The 19433-nt window shown below is 40.8% G+C and overlaps 1 protein-coding gene across 1 annotated transcript in view; it reads left to right on the top strand.

Annotated features, from left to right (window-relative positions):
* LOC139743396 (periodic tryptophan protein 2 homolog) overlaps positions 1–19207 on the top strand; it is an 86706-nt gene extending 67499 nt beyond the window's left edge. The window contains exon 18 of the mRNA XM_071653882.1: positions 18958–19207. Coding sequence (XP_071509983.1) covers positions 18958–19207 — 250 coding nt within the window. The remainder of the gene's footprint in view (positions 1–18957) is intronic.
* The last annotated feature ends 226 nt before the right edge of the window (positions 19208–19433 follow it).

Below are 19433 nucleotides of genomic sequence, written 5' to 3'. Positions count from 1 at the left end.
GAGAGGGATATATGGGGAGAGATAAAGAGGCATAGAAATATAAAGGAGGAGAGATGGAGTAAGAAGAGTGAATGGACAAAAACAGAGATGGAGGGCAACGTAGGGAGAAGGATGGGTGAGTTTACTTTGCTGACATTCGGTATTTCTAGAGGAGTGGATTCTGGCCTTGAATTGTTTGGGCTGCCACTGTTGGCATGAAATTAGAGAGGATAAATGATGAATCGTTGTGGGTAAAGCATGGGCCAATTATCGCCAAGGATTCTCCCCCTTCCCCTACCCACCAGCTCTTGGCCTATTTTCTTCGTACTCATTTCTTTTTCCATTCTCCTGTCCCTGTGTAAAGTATGCATGCCCTAGAGAGTAATTGATGATTTTCCTCAACACAACCTTGCAGTCTCGGCAATAAATCACCGAGTTACCTTGAAGTATGGAGGGATGGATTCACTTCCTGTGGTGTAGAAACCCTGTGGAGTAATCTTCATTGTCATCATCTCACTTTTTGACCGCGGTTTACCTTTAAGAAAAAATGCTCAATGCAAAGCAGGCTTCAAGTAAGACTGCCAGAACATGATATTCACGGTCTCTATCTTCAGTAGGTGTCATGTGTGGTGGACAAATTTGGGATTGGCAAGACAGACTATTACTTTACGTTGTTTTGTTTTTTTCTAGCGTGATGTATGCAGGAACCAAGTGCCTCAAGAGACACAAGCCTTTCTGAACGTCGATTACCTCTTCCATGCAAGAGGGTTCCATCCTGTCAGCAAATACTCACATTCCACTCAGTCTCTGTCAAATAAAAACACTGGCGATTCACTCTCCGAACATTATTGTGTTAGAGTGACTTTTTTTCTGCCAGTTTTTTGCTTGTTTTTTTTTTTCAAGGCTTCCCCTTCACTCATTTGAAACATTGTCATTTTGTCACTTTCTCTGGAATTCTCCTTTACGTCTATGGATTCACAGTCTGTCAAATGATGTCATTTGGAGCTTGTGTATGGTTCCGGCTTCGGGGGAATTCCCAGAAATACATTCAAAATATATATATATTGCAATGATTTCCCCTTCTACCTCGCTAAAGCTATTCACAAGATGTTCCTGCAAAAATTAAGATTTACATTACAAATTACTGGTATAGTGATTAGCAAGCACTAAGAGAACAATATTTTGATAAGCTTAGTTAACTGCATATTGATCCCATTTACTTGATGGACTAGTGCTTGCTATATTTTTTGTGAGCACTTGGTCTTGATTGGGTCTTTATTATTTTTGATAAAAACTTGTTTGTGTGATATTCTTACTCATCGACAGTATGAGAGAATTTTTTTTTTTTTGGTAATGTACAAGGAGTCTTTTAGGACAACTCTAAGACAGTATCTCCCCCCAAATAAACCATTTCACTGCAAATTTCACTTTGACAAAGCGGCTCTTGATCTTCCAACCAAATTTCTCTGAGAGTATTTGGTTGTCACAATGATATTAGCTCGAAATCAGTGAAAAAGAAGCAATTTGTTAATCATATCTCTGAGCCTTAATGTATGCACCATTTTCTTTTTCACATCAAATTGTAAAGATCATTTGATATACCTGACACCATGGTCACATACTGTATACGCCATATATTTCGCGAGTCTAAATTTTTGCGAATTGGGAATTCCCGACGATTTCGCGAGTGGTTAAATTCGCGATCGTTGAGTCCTGCACTGAACGGAGAAATGTACACGCGTTTGTCACATCCACATCGGGATCAGAGTCAATATTTTCGTGTGTATTTAATTTCGCGAGTAGCACCCGACTCGCAAAATTCGCGAAAATAAAAACCTTGCGAAATATTCGGCGTATACAGTACTTTTGATCACCTTGGGACCACCAAAGTGTCATCAATTCTTGTTGATGATAGTAATAGATGAAATGAAATGAACCACCTAGTGGTATGTTTTTCATCTATTTTTTTGTTTGATTAATATTTTTGTTTTATTGTTTAAAGTTTTCATAGCAAATGTATCACAATTCGACATGTGTGTTGAAATACATCCATATCATCTCTATCTCTCACAACGTGACTCGGGTCTTTAAAGTGTACCAATACCTTGGAAATCAAATATTTGTACAGCTAGAATACACACAAAAAAAACAACAACTATAATTCACCTGTGATACTCCCTGAAAGTATACATATTTTGATAACTCAGATCATACATGGTGTATCTCTATAACAGTTTGACACTTGTGCTCAACATGTTTCAGTTCTGGTCCGTAAGTCCCTGTTCTGATGTGTGTGTGTTCTAGCTATACGCATAAGCTTTTGCAAATAATATCGAGATTCCATGTCGATTAGTTAGCTGATCATGCGCACGCATGGCATATCACTATCATTGAAGACATATATTTGGAAAAAAGTAATGATAGCGCGATTGTTCTGATTTAAAGAATTGGGTGATCGACTAGTCTATTTCAAGTCATTTTTGTTTTTGTTTACTCTTTAAATGTGACCGTGCACCTCAAAACGAACATAAAGTCGCACACACTGATTTTGCGTGAGGACTGAAAATAAGTGAAATGGGTCAACCTAGCCGAACTTGACTTTTTCATATCTTCTGAAAGAGCGGGTCTTCTTCTACATTATGCTAAAATTTGGTATCATAAAACGGGCAGAAAAGTGTGTTTTTTTAGCAGTTTATCTCGAACATTTTTGGTAGAATAGTGTGATTAGGTGTGTCTTTAGAATCCCTTTTTCATTTCTGAAAAACCTTGTCCACACTCTTCACTCTCAACTCTAATAACTTTTGAAAGGATAGTGCTACTGCTTGGAAATTTGGCATTAATTATGGACAGAATGTGTTAATGAGGCATGCTTAATTTCAGTTTAATCTGATAATCCCTTCATTGTTGTTACTCTGGTGGTTTACTTCCTGTTTTTTGTCCCATTCATCGCACAGCCAGCACGGTTTGGTAAAGATTAAGCGCTTGAATAGACACTGTACTTCAGAGCCTCTTTTCTCAGTTCACACTTTTCCTGAGTTTGTGCTTTCTTTCCAATATTTAGATAGGTTAGGAGAGTCCATTTGATTTGAGTTATACATCATTTTAAAGCTTAAAGTCTGCTCTTTCAGAATATGGTCTTAACTAAAAATTCATGTCTGGCGACTTTTTGTTTGTTTTGAGGTGCAGGGTCACAAATGATACATTTAAACGCCAATAAATAAGAATTGGAGTGACAAAAAAATTATGATAATTTGGGGAGGGCATGTTTTCAAATATATTCTACAAATATAGCAAACATAATACTCAGGGTATTAGTACACTTTAACATGAGCAGCAGTAGTTATGTTATCCACACATCTGCCTCATCAGTTTAACACAAGGAAACAGTAGGCATGAAACAAAACACACACAAAGAAAGTGGAGGGAAGAAACTGTTCCATGTGGCTGCAGAAGGGTTAAATACCAATAAATGTGCTTGTGATGCGCATTCCAGTCTGAGGCACCGTAATGTGAGACTAATTCTTGGGGACTGATTCTCAGAACTGCAATTAGCCGGGGGCGATATAATGGCTTTGTTGTGACGGAAACTTAAATGGCTCTCAGACCCCGTTTACAGTGCGGGGCTGGGCCGAGCCCAGCCTCAATTGCGAGGCCGGGCCCCGCAATTTTGTCCGTTTACACTGCCGGGCTCGGCCGCGCTTTTGATTCAAACCTTTCAATATTTTGTCGTAGTGGCGCTCTGCTTGTAAACAAATGCAATTTGGTATTGTTTGGTTTTCAGACCCTTTGCCAAATGAATTCCATGGCGACGAAGTCGCCGTTCAGGCAAAGGCCTTTGCCGAAGGAAAGAATCCTTTGCAGGACAAAACCACCTTAAACTATACTAGTTTTCGACGTTGAGGGGGTTAATATCCTGAAAAGCGAAAGATACAGGCAGAGGGTTTGGAAGCCAGACTAAAATTGGCCGCGCAATTGGCCGCGCATTTGGCCCAGTTTGTGTTTACACCAAGAAAAGGCCGGGCTTGGCCACAGCTCAGCCGCGGCCGAGACCACCTCCAGAGCAAGGCCAAATGCGAGGCCAATTTTGGCCTCGCATTTGGCCTTTTGCGCATTTACACTGAAGCGGGGCTGGGCACGGCCGCGGCTCGGCCGAGCCTTGCACTGTAAACGGGGTCATAGTCTCCCGTTACAGGACACACTGGGTTCATTAAGAAAAGTAAGAAAACTTAAACTTCCTTCAAGCTGTCTGGTCAGCATCTCAGTGAATTTGATAGAGATGTGCATGAAGCATTCAGAGCATCACCTAAGTGATGCGTTGTTTTTGTCCAGTGACAATCCTTTTAAATCTCAGCACCTGATGAAAGGATAAACACCCTTTTAGTATCACTGCAGGAGCTGTAAAAGCAGGAATATAACAACAGCAACGACCAAGCTGTGGCTGTGTATATAGCCTGTCTCACATGCATGAAGAAGCTACCCCCACCCCCACCCCCACCCCACCCCACCCCCACCACCACCACCCACATGACTGGACTGACTGGGAAGTTGTCATCTCAGAAGCAAAAGGATGTTAAAGCTGTAGATTACTGATTATGCCCTTTCTGCTTCTAAGCTGACAAATTTGTGGATATCTGTTGATAACTTTGTTTGCTTGAATTAAAGGTCCTCTTGACATAACAGTGTGATCAAGATATTAAGAGATATTTTGATTGTAAACCAATTTCCCTATTTTGAGGTTTAATAGTCTAATCACTCGGATTGGTAGAGAAATTCGAATGGTTTTATGCTCATTTCACCTTAGTTTGTAGATTAAAAGGAGAGAACAGAAATTTGATATATTTTTGAGTAGGTAGTATCCTTAATAATGATATGAGGATAGTATTACCATATGTGTGAACCCATCATGCTGTTCCAGATCTAATTAATATTAAAGTGAAAGCAAAATGTCTTTTCCTTTAATATGATTGTTTTCTTTGTTCACTTTTTTTTTGCACTGTGTCCCCAACAGTTATGTAATTGATTTTTTCTTCCATTTATATGACAAGCCAGCATTACACCCACAAGTGATATAATTGCATTAAAGCATATGTTCAAGCAATCAATGTGAAATAAAATCACAACTCGCTTGTTGCACATTGTAGTGTCATTGTTTGTTGTTGCTTATCAAATCATAGATCAGAGTTTTCAACACTTCCAGCGTAGTTATCTTCAGTGCCCCTGTGTGGTGTGGTTTGGGAAAAGTCTCCTTTATATGTGGCAGTCATTGTGTAGGAAGCATTGTATTTGTTATATACATTGTGATACCTCAGACATTTCAAAACCAATTTTCATCACATACAAACTTTGAATTCCCCTTGGAATTGTATGCCCTTTGTTATTTCATAAGAGGTTTCACATTATCTCACAAAAAACATTAGAAACCTGAGGCCCCATCTCAACCAAAACTATACCATCCCTCTAAATTATTATTGGTATATGTGAACAGTATTTAAATTTCAGGACATAATTTTTAATCACTTCATTCTTTAATACTCACTATTATTTTACTACAAGTGCCTGTGAAAATTTGACCCAGAAACTCTGGATTTTTTTTTTCAGAGCAATTGCCCCTTGTGAAGCCTGCCATTATTGATTGGTGGCTCAAGTCCAGATCAGCTACAATTTGAAGCAAGTGATAATTGAGTCAAGTTCTTTAACTCCAACCACACAAGCCACCATTGAAAATCTGAAACAATGCTGAACCTCTCCAATAATTTTCTTGAGAATGGGAAATTGATTGTTGGCATCCAGTGGTGTGATTGATTACTTCTCGAAAGATGGCAAGAATTGAGATGGAACGAAACCAGGCAGGCACGAAATTGCCCAAAGTGGTACGTAGTAATGGGGCAGAGGCTAATAGGCTAGTCAGTAAGTATAGCCAGAGGGCGTTAGATTTGATTTTTGTTTGTTCCTCTCTTCTTCTTTTTTTTTTTTTTTTTTTTTGGGGGGGGGGGGAGGAGAGGGAGGGTCAACTACATTTTTTTTTCTGCCCTGGCTTGTCTAGTTTTGTGTTGCTCATCCATTAGCTCCAGAAAGCTCTATCCATTATCTTGCCATCCCCTCATCTCACCTCCTCCTTCACTATCAGAGAGCTTTCAGCACTTCATCCATGCACTCTTTAGGGGGCCTCTGCCCCCCCCCCCTTTTTCCATCCTCATCCCCCCCCCCCACATATATACACACACACATACCAGAAGCGATTAGCATACAGGCCAAAGTGCATCCAATTTACTGACCCCTCCGCTACCTTCTCTTCATTGACGTCGAGCGACACAGGATCAATTTCTCGAGGACCATTTGCCCTACTCGCCAGAAATTTGGCGACGTTTTAAACGCCACTCGATTTTCAGTGCCCTTGATTGGCGAATTGACCCTGTTTCTTTGAAACTTGATTGCCCCTTTCTTGTTTTGCAGGAAATTCAATGAGTTTCAAATTGTTTGGTGTGAATGACAATGTTGCCAAGGAATGCAACTTGCAAGTGTTTTAATGTCTTTTCTTTGAAGTACTGACAAAAGAAAACAAAAAAATATTTGTGAAAATTTGAGAGCATGTGACCAGTGACCACAGATTTGTGACTTTTGAATGTCAAATCATCTATTGTGACAGTGAAATATTTCACAGCAAAGAAATACAATATATTAGAGAGGTTTTGTGGTCCACTGCACAAGTGCGAAAACGATTAGGTGCATATATTTTGGGGACACATTCATATGGATGTTCAAAGATATACTCATCTAGAAAAATTACATCATGGTGAATTCAATGTTTGCATGAGAGTTCCACTCTAATAGTAATGCAACTTTCAGCATGTGCTTCACATATGCTTTCTTGCTCATGTTGTCATCTGTTGCTGGGGTAACATCCAAATTTCCATTATCAACAAACTGGACAAAGTAAGAGACAAGGACTCGTCATCATTGAATCAATTTGTTCAAAAAGGATGGCATACTATTGCTGAGGTATCTGGAGTGGAATCACAATTACTTTTTTTTTTAGATTAATACTTAGAACCAGAGGAATTTGCAGTGATTACATGGAGTAATCATATAAAGACATATCTTACTCAAACTTCTATCGGTTTTGATACCTTTACTTTATTCCTTCAAGTACACTTCCCCACCATGGACTGTGATGATTAGAGTAGAATCAAAGAAACAGGATTGTAGTCATTCCATGAGAATCAGACATCAGTATATGAAGAGATGAAATGTCAAATGGATGGAACAGTGATTTTGGTTGCAGCCATCTATGCAAATTAGATGGATATTGATGTCCCATTCTCACAAGCCCCTCACTGTTTTGTGTTTTCCTTAAATAATAAAATAATTCCTCTATTACTAGTATGTTACTCTTCATTAGCAATCCCCTCAGACCTACAAATACTGTGAATTCCTTTTAGAGCACTTTTAACTCTCCTCCTCGGCAAGAGATTGCTGTTGTAAATAAAGTTGGTTATAATTGATGAAAAAAAACCTTCTAGAACAGTTGATGTGTTGTTTGTTAAGTACAAATAGACTTTTTTGAGCTGTCAGCATGCTGGCCTGATGGTCCCCTGAGAAAACCGTCACTATTATGTATTAAAGTGATAGTGACATAAGCAACTTGAAATTGCACGTTCTAGATCAGCTTAAAACCGTTGTTTAGTTTTTCATGTCTTTTGTAACTTTTAGTTTTAAATGGACTCGCCTGTCGAGTTTGAGTAAATAACTTTTCAATGAAAACTCACAGAGCACACTCCAGGGCCCTGTTGCATAAAACCCTTACCGCTGGACTTACCGCTCCTTTCTAGCGGTAAGTCTTCAAATTAGCGGTAAATCTTATAATCCTTGATGCTGATTGGCTGTGACGCCTAATTTTGACGGTAGTTACCATTGAAATTCAACGGTAAGTTTTATGCAATGGGCCCCAGGCATATGCTTGTGTGAGACTGTGGAACTGTGAGCTTTGCTATGCAATGAATTGCCATTCTCTGTCTCATACTACTACCAGTCTCCTCTTCTTCTGTTTTTCATTCTTCATCTTTGCATTCTGCACCTTCCCTCGATCCGTCTATTCTGCAACCTTCTCTCCATCCATGGTTTCGGTATAGCCACAGTTTCCCGCTTGCCGGGATCATGTGATTATTAGCAAAGTCATTGAGGCCTTTGCGTGGTCATATTTGGGGGGGGGGGGGGGGGGGGCTGCAGTTTTGCAGCGATGCGTGTTTCTAGGGTAATTGTTGGGAGGCAATACGCTCCGACCCAGATCTCGCGCGCTCGATCCGTCACGTTATAGCGTCTCGGTGCACGGGCGGCAATTCCCCACCGGGCTTCCCTCTTTTTCTATTAGCTAGACTGGCACACTCTGGTAAGCTAGGGTTACAGAACAATTCTTACTGTTGTTGAATTGTTATTTGTGAATGTATATGTAGAGATAGGCAAAAAGAATGAGAGGAAGAAAGAGAGATAGAGAGGGAAGGAGAGAGAAACAGGGCACTACGATAAGCAAATTTAGCTAGAGTTCGAGCAATTTCATCTTTGTAAAGCATCCTTAATAATTGAGTGAAACGGATGCTCATGTACTGGTATCTTAGCTAGAGTTTGAGCAATTTCATCTTTGTAAAGCATCCTTAACAATTGAGTGAAACGGATGCTCATGTACTGGCAGCTTTGATTCTACCTTGTGCAATTTCTAAATCAAGCAACAACTAAGCCTGGTGAGCTTAGCTGTTCTATAGCATCTGTCATCTGTCCATCGTAGATTGGGTGTCCCACTTCCAGAATGCCTGCTATTCATAACTTTGCTGATTTTCAAATTGTTTCACTTGAAGAGCTTGGGTAGGGATGGGGGAGGTGTAGTTGGTGCTGAAGGTTCAGATTATCTGCACAAAATCATTGAGTTTGCGGTAATTTATGCACGTTCATTTTAACAGGTTCTCATGGTCAGGTTCACATCACTTCTGGTAGCTAGAGTGAAAACACACGGCTCGCCTGTACATGAGCACAGCTAGAGTGAGAATTAAGTTTATGAATGTACGTGGTGACACAGGCCACATAATACAGTGTTCACAAACTTAGAATGTCGGCATTCAGGATCTTCAATCTACCAGTCTTTTCCTTAATTTGTCAATACAATTTGTTGTGGCTATGGGAAATGTGAAGATGGACCATATCTGATGGTTTCCTTGAATTTTAAAGCCAATTGCGCAAGAAAAGTAGACAATGTTGTCTCTAAAGTATGACGATTGATCAACTGTATGGGTTTGTTTTTTACTCCAGCCGCCGCTCTCCCTGACCCCATGTCATATAGATACCCGGATGTCTGACCATAAGAAAAAGAATTTCCCAGTCTTAGAGTAAAGTCAGTTGTTGATGACCTTGTTCTGTATGATTCCGTAAGATTATTTTCTTGATATCTTACATTGGATGAGGATGATGATAGATACCATGCTGTATTTGATGCATCACGCGTTACCCCGGGGTACCGTTGTACCCTGGGGTACCACGTTGAGTAGCGCCACCTCACGTCCACTCGAGGACAGCCGCAGAGAAATGCATGCACTGTGTGTGCGTGTACATAGTCATTCCCATGCCACTGCATGTTAAACTATGGATGCATGGTACGCTGTGCTAGCAATAGCGTGTGCTTCAGTGCAGTGCAGTGCAGTGAAAGTGCAGTGGCTAGCGCGTGCTAGCTCCAGCACCGAAATAATTTCCACTTTTTGTCAACCCAGGGTACAACCTTTTAAAAAAATAATAATTCAACAAAATGGCTGATTTTATTTGGTACCCCGGGATACCATTTATGTCATCATTTAGAGAAGTGAAACAGAGGAAGACACCTTTAGTGCAAGGGGTCTCGCTATCTGTTTACTTCTTTGCAATGACCAGACTGCAAGCATCTAGTGTTCACATGAGTGAAAAGGAGCCAGACGTAATTAGTTGAATGCACATTCCAAGTGGAAGTAATAGGCCAGTTTGTGAGTATATTTAAATCTATGGATGCATTTCTTCTATTCAGGACCCAGTGACTAGCCATTCCACCCACCTGTATACTTACTGATCGTCAGGACAAGTCTTTGTTTTAAAAGGTGTGCATGCAATTTGAGAATGTTGATAGCAAACTGGTCTATTTTTGGGTTTGTGTGTCCACACTTTGCATTATCATTGTAAAACAGCTTGGCCATTTTCTGGTCCTCCACTTCACCCCCTCCCCCACTCTGTCACACACACACACACACACACACACTTTTCTGACTCTGGCCCGCCTCGAGCAACCTGTCGAAAAGGTAGGCCAGCCGGCTGGCCCTTCATCTTTGCTAGAGAGCTGTCTTCTCCATCTTGAAAGCTTAAGAAGCTGTCTAGGGTGCAGTACTAATCGATGAAACGCAATCTCCTTGTGCCATTGTTGGCAAACAGATGCATCTCTAAGAGCAGCTCCTCTTGTAACTCCTCCTCCTCCTCCTGCTCCTCCTGCTCCTCCTTCTCCTCCTCCTCCTCCTCCTCCTCTTCCTCTACCTACACCTCCTCCTCCTCCTCTTCCTTCTCTACCTACTCCTCCTCCTCTTCTTCCTCTTTCTCCTCTTCTCTTTTTTCTCGTCCTGCTCCTCTTCTTCTCCTCCTCCTGCACATACCTTCCCTCTCCTCATTCTCCTCCTTCTCCTCCTCCTCATCATCATCATCATATTTCTATTCCTCCTCCTACACCTTATTTTCCTTCTTGTCTGCATTGTCATCTTCCTCCTCCCTTCCTCTTCCTCTTCCTTCATCTCTTCCTCCTCCTGCACCTGCCTTTCTTGTAAACTTTCTCCTCCTTATCATATCATCAGTACCATTCCTCTTCCTCCTCTTTCTAACCTACTCCTCTCCTCCTCCTCCTTTTCCTCCTCCTTTTCTTCTTTCTGCTTCTTCTTCTTTTCCTCCTCCTCCTCTTCCTCCTCATCATCATCACCATCACCATCATCATCATCTTCATCATATTCCACCTCTTTCTCCTCTTCCTATACCTACTTTTCCTCTCATCATCATCATCATCATCATCATCATCTTTCTTTTCCTTCTCCTCCTTTTACATCTATTTCTCCTTTCTTTGTCATAATCTTTCTCTTCCTCTTATACCAAATTCTTCTCTCTTTGTGACTATCTCCTCTTCTTCCTTCTTTTTTCCTTCATCCTGCTCTAATCAATTCCACCCCATCTTCTTCTTCCTCTCTTCTTTCTCATCCACATCTTCCATTTCATCCTCTTTATCATTCCAGGTAGAGATGATGATTCCTTAATGTTGTCACAGTGAGTTAAACGAAGTAGAGGTATGAGCAGATGGCTAAAGGTGTTTTAAGAGTTACAGGATCAAGATGATGAAAATATGTATATTTTCTGCTTTGATTTATATTCTGTTCCCACTCTTTGGTGACAAAGGACTTGGTTTTGAATGTTACCATGCATTCATTCACAAGTGTACTGTTTTGTAATTCATACTATTACTTGAGAATTACCTTCTTCACTGTAATAAGATTTGAAGTCATGAAAAGCAGATTTGGTAAAAAGTAAAAAATGTCACATTTCAAGCACTCATTTTTAAAGCACCTAATGACAATTACATTTTGTGAAAAGGGAGTCATGGTAAGGTATATAGCCTGCTTGATTCATATTGTAGATATGAGATATAGGTCACAAAATCAGGTCAAATTACCAGATTTTAGCATTTTCCTGCACAAAGGAAAAAGAGTGATGATAATCAGTGTTTATCTGTTTATCTTTTTTGTGCTTGTTTGCAAAAGTCTGTGCACTCTTGTGCCTGACATTTTCTTTTTTAACATCTGCAATTTCATCAACAACTTGTTTGTTTCTCTTTCCTCCTATCCTCCCACTTCATCTCTTTCTCCTCTTCAATACTATCTATCTCTCTTAGTTGCCATCTTCTTTTCTGACCTTCAGAGGCAATTGCAATGTCTTGAAGTTAAATGTTGCAGTAATTCTTTCAGTAGTTTCGCATCATGCTAGGATTGCAAGATTAGCTGGATGCTAACTATGAATTGTTTCCCAAAGGAGATAAAAATGCCATTAAAAACCGTATTAAAACCATCTTAAAGAGAATAGACCCATTTTTTGCCTCTGCTTGAACCTGTTGCTTCTCTTCATTACATTCTTGTTCCACTTTATCCCCTCCCTCCTCATCTCTTTTTAGGGAGTGGACCTTTGTTGAACGAGGAAATAGATCCTCATCCTAGCCCTGTCTATTGTCTTTATTCATTTATACCACCTGTCGTTTCAAGGGACATCCTTGTAAAACGCTTTGAACCTTTTCAGATTGATGACAGCGCCTGTATGTAAACGAGTTTAGAAACGTGTTTTGTGTTAGTCTCGTTCCTTCCTCAGAGATGCTTCTCAAATCGAACTTGACCTGTCTTGATCTGAAGGTGTTTGCCGATTAATGTTTGCTTGATTGTTAGAGCATGTTTGTTACTAGTATCTGAATGGTTTGGCCTTTAAAGGAAACCACAACCCAAACGTAAGTTTGGATTTACTGAAGGCAGCAGTATTAGTAGAACACATCACTGAAAGTTTGAGGCAAATTGGAGAGTCCATTTAAAAGTTATGATTTTTTTTTTTACATTGAAGTGTTTTTCTGCTGGATAAGGAGGTTACCACACTTCATGACGTCATTCTGGACAACATATGAAAAAAATACAAGGAGAATTTCTAAAAATTTCTTCATGAAAAGTACACATTCCATCAACTTGTCACTGACATATCGCTGTAGATTTTGATTCCTCCAGGTAGTATGCTAAAAGCATGCAAATTAAATCTGTTCAACTGGACTTACTTGTGAAAATCACAGAGAAAACAGACAGAGCTGAAGAAGTGACTCGGACGAGTCACGAAAGAAACCGTTCTCTCCGTGATTTTCACAAGTAAGTCCAGTCAAACAGATTTAATTTGCACGCTTTTGTCACTGACATGTTAAGGGTAATATCATTTCCCTTGCTTTCTGTAAGAGGTAAGTCAGGTGCTCTTGTATTATGCTCTTCTATCATAACTTTTGAAATGATTGTCCAATTTTCCTCAAACTTTCACTGATGTGTTCTACTAATTTTGCTGCTTTCACTTAAGCCACATTATATTTGGGCTTTGGTTTCCTCTAAAATACATCTGAGGAATTGGTTTAGATTAGCTTAATCTTCACTTGCTTCCGCTGATAAACTGCATGTTCTTCAGGTAGATGTGTATAGAGTGTGTGTATGTACACCTGTGCTCTTGCGAGCATGTTTTCCTGGAGTTGTGCAATCGATCGATGACAGGGCATGGAGTTTGATGAACAGCTTGTATATGGAACATCCTTGGCAGTCTGCTGTAGGCAGGGAGCCTCAATGTTGTGTCTGCACACAGCGTAACTTCAACATGTGCGACGTTGCAGCAACGTGATTAAAAACAAGTTTTGAATTCAATGTGAAACTGCTCTTGTTCAAACATACCACCTTTCATTTCAAGGTGCATCCCTGCCTCGAATCCTTTTTCCCCATGGGACCATCCACAAGTGTGTCTGAATCCTCTCCCAGGCTTTCCCCACTCGGCGAGCACTCGTGGCTCGAGAGCTCGGCTTTAACTGCCTGGGAATTTAGCCGGGACCGGGAAAGTTTTCATTTCATCAGCTTCTTCTCTGCAAATGCCAGGCTTGCGTCGACAAGATTTGATTTCATCCAGCTTTTCTTTCTTTTTCTTTTTCTGTTTTTTCTCCGCGGGAGCAGAGCGGGGGTTAGAGACTGCGATAGATCTCAGCCGGTGGGAATTAATGTAGTGGCATGTTTTGTTTTGTGGTTGCTGTTATTTCTCTTAAAGGGAAGCGGAGATGAGGATGCATCTCGAGTGTACCGGTGGGTTTCGGCTCGAAGAGGAGTCTAGGAGCACATTTGGCAGGTGGAGGGAGACGAAGACATCTTGATGCATCGCTGTGCTTGATATGGTGTAATGAGTCACTTTGGTTGGGGTGAGGGTTTGGGTAGGGGTGAGGGATAGGACGGAGGTCGGAGCAACGGGTGTTTGGAGCAACGGGTGTTTGGGGGATTCAAGATGTCTCTGTTTCGTGTGCAATGAATTTGAACCATGATGGATTCATGCACAATACATCATTGGCATCAAGTGATTGCTGTAGTCTTTCGCAATAAGCGACTCTGGAAAAAATATAAGGGTTCTGCTGATTCACAGACACTGAAAATCAATCAGGATTGCATTAAGGACCATCTTATTGCAGGACATGACCTTTGACTTGAAAAAGTAAAGTTTGTTTCCGTGACTGTCTCTCTATTATCTTTGTACTGTTTGATGCTTGTACTTGAAACTACACGTGCGCCTCTTGCGTGTATTTGAAGAAATTTTGCATAATTGTGACTTTCATTGGTTTGGATGTGAGTCAGTGTGTATGAGTTTATATGCGTAGGAGGGGAAAAGGCGTTCAAGTGCTTCCACATCTTCACACTCGTGCATCATCCAAAGATGTGAGACATATTGCTCCCAGCTAGAAAGGATATCATGCAAAGGCTTTTAAGTTGTATGGTTCATACAACATTGGTAGTCTAGATGTGTAATGATTGCTAGTGGTTCTTTTCTTGTTGTTTTTTCCAACATCATTTTTAAGTGTGAATCTGCAGACATAAAAAAAGTAGGTTAGCTGTATGAACTTTGTGCCTGCCAGAATTTTCTTGAGTTGCCATGGTTACAGGTTATACACACTAGCACATACATGTACATGTACGCACATAATTCTTCTCCTCCTGTATGCGAGTGTGGGCAGTCCACATAAATGTCAGACTCATGGTAAGGTCATGAATACAGGGAGACATGTGTAATCAAATCTTAACCCTAATCCGTCATTAAATGAGACGAAATAAACCCCTATTTGGTCCATCAAATCAAATGAAGCCCACACTCCACTCAACCTTTTTTTTTTTTTTAGTTCTGTTGTTGGAATTCTGCAGAGTTTTATGCCCACCAAAAAGTGCAACAAGAAAGGCAGCTTCATCCTTACATAGTAGCATTTAGAACCATACAATAAAGGTTTTTCTTTCTTTCTTTTTTTCTTCTTTTTTTTTCTAAATTGCAGCATACTGAAAAGTGCCTTTAATTTGTCAGACCAGAATATAGTTGGGCATTATTTCACGTGAACATTTTGATAAGAAACAGGTGTAGCAATGATTCAAAGATTGTGTTCTTTTCTGGTGTGTGTGTGTGTGTGTGTGTGTGTTTGTGTGTGTTGGAATGAGATACATGCATGTCACAATGCAGTCAATTGTTTGTAATTATCTTCCTGGAAGGTAAACTAGCCTGAATGTTGAGCCTTGTGAAGGAGAATGCAAAGGTTTTCCAGGAATTGTGCCGGAGTTTTAATCACCGCCACTCATGAATCACTTGCTGTTGGTAACTTGAAGGCCAAACAGCCTCAGAGGAGTCCAGAGTGTAGGTTCCAGAGTTTGATCTACTTTGACACAGTGCTCCAACATTCATTTAAAGTTATATCAATCATCTTTATGACTATTTGCCCTTTCTGATTACCAGTGAGGATTCACATAAGATAAGTCCTTTTATCAGGAAAAAGAGAGTCCAAGGTTGATGCTGTCAGCTGTGGTATGTGCAGAATGCAGCCTCCCTAAAAAAAAAAAAAAAAGCAACATAAGAGTGCCGTTACTGATGACATTCCCATTACTGTTTCCAAATGATCAGGTTGTGTTTTCATGCCGTCGTTGTTGCATAACAACATCAGGTGCCGCTGTTTGTCATCTAGATTTTAATCTCACCTGTCACGGCCTCTTTGCGCCGCTAATCTGTCTCCATTAATTCCTCGTTAGTGCGCTGCCTCGGTTCGCGGGCCCTCACATTGGATTACGCTGCGACGGAGGGGATGGAGACCCCGCGGACTTTCTCCGTCGCAACAGTGATTAGAAAACGCCCCAGTGCCAAAGGGTCATTGGCGGATTGAAGTGTGGGAGTAATCGAGGCTGAGACTTTCATAGCAGATCCTGCACTTGGTTCTCAATTTGATTAAGTGAAAGGGAAGATTTTTTTTAATTCCCTTTTCCGGATTTTGAGAGGCTGTGGATGTTGGGATGGGCTCTATGTCTCACTTTGACAAAAGTATTCAGAGGATTGAGTGATGGATAGAAAGAAAGAGGTAGATTAAGAAAAAAAAAACTTTTGAGTGTCAAGAGAATGAACAAATTTTGTGAGTCTTATGGTGGCATGGTGTGCACGGTGCTGGAGACAGTCTAGATTGATTAATTTCCTCTCTAGGGGACATACTGGGATGGAGTCCATGATTTGAGCAAAGATGCGATACATTGCAAGCAAGGAATTGTGACGGGAAGTGATGTCTTCTATTCGAATAAGATTCCGATATTTTGATACATTCTGATACGGTTTGGATACGTTCCAAACAGCAGGATGATTTCACATCTAACCTAGATCTTACCACAAGAAAGAGAGACAGACAGACACACAGACAGACAGATATATGTGACCGTGCATCTAAGGGTAGATTCTGAAACAGCAGACTCTAAGCTTTAAAATGATGTATAACTCAATTGAAATTACTCCCCCGATCTACCTAAATACTGGAAAGAAAGCACACACTCTGGAAAAGTGTGTGAACTGAGAAAAGAAGCTCTGAAGAACAGGGTCTGTTCAAGTGCTTAATCTTTACCAAGCTGTGGTAGCTGTGCAATGAATGATACAAAAATCAGGATGTAAACCAAAGTAGCAACAACAATGAAGGGATTATCAGATTAAGCGGAAATTGAGCATACATTATTAACACAGTTTTTTCCCATGATTAGTTCCAACTTTCAAAGCAGTAGCATTATCCTTTCAAAAGTTATTAGAGTTGAAAGGGAAGAGTGTGCAAAGGATTTTCAAGAAATGAAAAGGGGTCTCTAAGACATATCTGATTGCATAAATCTACAAAAAAAAGGTTGTAGAAAACTGCTGAAAACACACTTTCCCATTCATTTTATGATCCCAAACTTAAAGCATAATGTAGATTAAGACTAGTTCAGGAAATATGAAAAACTTAAGATTGACTTGGTTGACCCATTTCACCCTTTTTGAGTCCTCGCGTAAAATCAAAGGGTGCGACTTTTGTGACTTTTTTTGTCATGCACAGTCACATGTAGACTGATAGACTGATTAGCAAATGTGAGAGGCTTAAAGAAAGGAGTGTAGAAGAAGAATTTGTAAAGGGGTTCAATTTTGCTGTCATGCTGTTTTGGTTATAAATCATTCAAAATGCCCAATTTGTACATTGAACCTTGGAGCAATACAGCACTCATGTGCCACTGGAGTGACGAAACCTTGTATCTCAAATTCTGGTGAACTTTACTTTTTTTGGCTTAATTGTCAGATAATCAGTTAAGTGATGTCCTGTCCAAATCCTTGCTGTCCTACCCCCAAAATGATGCCACCACGGCATGTCAAAGGAAAGGTGATCCAATTTGTTATATTACCACTACCATGTTTTTCACTGTCCTGAACATTTGACATTATTGAGTTACGGGGTTTTATCGCCCCAACAGAGAATAGCCTCATGTAGGACTGCATTTGGAGTACACTTTTTTTTTTTCTTTTTTCACACTGTAAGGAACATTACTTGCCAAAATATACAAAGTTTCATAGCATGATATGACAAGTACTGTGGCTGATTTTTCTCCTTTTTTTGTCAGGAAGGGAGGAGTGAAAGAGGGACCAAGAGTATCTCTGCATCCCCCTGTCACCAGTACGACATTAATCCCATGAAAAATAAATTGCTCCGCTGATGCACTTGATGTTGAATGGTTCAATTCGTCTTCATCCAGCCACAGAGTATGGTGCCTCAGGGAAAATTTTTACTCTTCCCTACTCCTCCACTGCCCCTCCCCCATGCACACACACACATGCAAACACACACACACACACACACACACACACACACACACACACACACACACACATACACACACAACACATTGGAATAGTTAGCGTTTGTATGCATTTGTCCCTTTCAAAGGAGGTCGAACAGTTTATTTGCCCTTTTCTCCCGCAATCAAACACTGCCAGCGCTTGGCGCAGACAGGCATGATTTATGCGACCCCATTTCTCCGTATCCACCCTGACATGCCCACATTCGTGGAAGTGGCCGGTACGCAGCGCAGGACAAATTGCCATCAGTGGCAATTTGCGATTCTTCTCAGAGACTTGTCAAGGTGTACATATGTGGACAGGGCCTGTGTGAAAAGATTCAGTCTTACTCTGCACCTGATCAGTGTTGGCAAAGTCCTTGTCTTTCTTTCCTTTTTTTCTTTTTTAGCATTGATTCCCATGATGGTAGTCTGAAGTCTAATGTGTAAGCCTGTCACGTTGTGGCTCTGACGTGAGCTCACTCTGCTATTTTGTTGCTTGTATCACATCATTACCCTTTAATCACTCCTACATCTGTAGATTACTCCTGAATTTATGCAGTTTCATGGCATTTTAAGGAGTCCAAGATGCAAGATGGATGTGACAGCAAGTTGTGAGCAAGGAGGATCAATTCCTCTTCGATGCCACGACCGTAAAATGTTCAGGCAAATCTCCTTGCCATAGAGAAAAAAAAAAGTGAAGAGAAGACGTGATTCTGTGACTCTTTTCAGGACACAGTCATACATGTTGAATGACTTCGAGAACTCAGTATGGGATTTTTATGTTCACAGTGGGGATTTTTGTTTGTTTGTTTGTCATGTAGGAAGCAGTAGGCTGATTGGTTGCTGTGAACATCAAACTGCATCTCTTTTTGCAGCCATAGAAGAAGAGTTATGGGTTTTGAGTAATCACCGGTAGTATGAGCTGATACTCAATTCTGTACTCTGCAGATGTGTGAAATGCTGATATTGGCTTTCTCAGAAAAAGTTGCAGGTTTCATCTGACATGTTTATTTTCCTGTTTTTTGTTTGTTTACAGATGTGACAACAACAAGTATACCCTCCGGTATCTCCAAACGCTCGCCAGGATCAAGTCGAGGAAACGAAAACTGCAACCCCTGGGCATGAGGGCAGACGAGGTAGAAGATGGGGATGAGGAAGGCGATGGTCAGCCTCGGGATGTGGGAGAGGATGAAGGGGATGATGGAGACGAGATGGTCCTCCTGAGGGATTCGGCAGCTCTCGTCGACAGCGATGACTCCGAGACGGAGATCGCGCCCCTTTTATGATGTCAACCCTCTCTGTCTCACCTGATATAATGAGATGTTTGTCAAGGGCTGAGAACTCTGCGCTGGCTACGGATGATGCAACCCCCATATCATCTGTTGATCCATAACATATTCTTCCAAACTCCACGTGGACACGTGCAGATTGGTGTGGCCTGATTTCTCCGAAGCACCATCAATCTCTGCCACCCTCTCGTTCACTGCGCAGCATCCTCTTCTAAAGCTCCTG

The sequence above is a fragment of the Diadema antillarum genome, unplaced genomic scaffold (genome assembly GCF_040938485.1).
Source record: "Diadema antillarum isolate AM-2024a unplaced genomic scaffold, OU_Dant_1.0 seq00001076_RagTag, whole genome shotgun sequence".
In the NCBI taxonomy this organism is placed as follows: domain Eukaryota; kingdom Metazoa; phylum Echinodermata; class Echinoidea; order Diadematoida; family Diadematidae; genus Diadema; species Diadema antillarum.
Note: the sequence above shows the minus strand (reverse complement) of the source record. Positions and strands in the feature narration are given on the sequence as shown.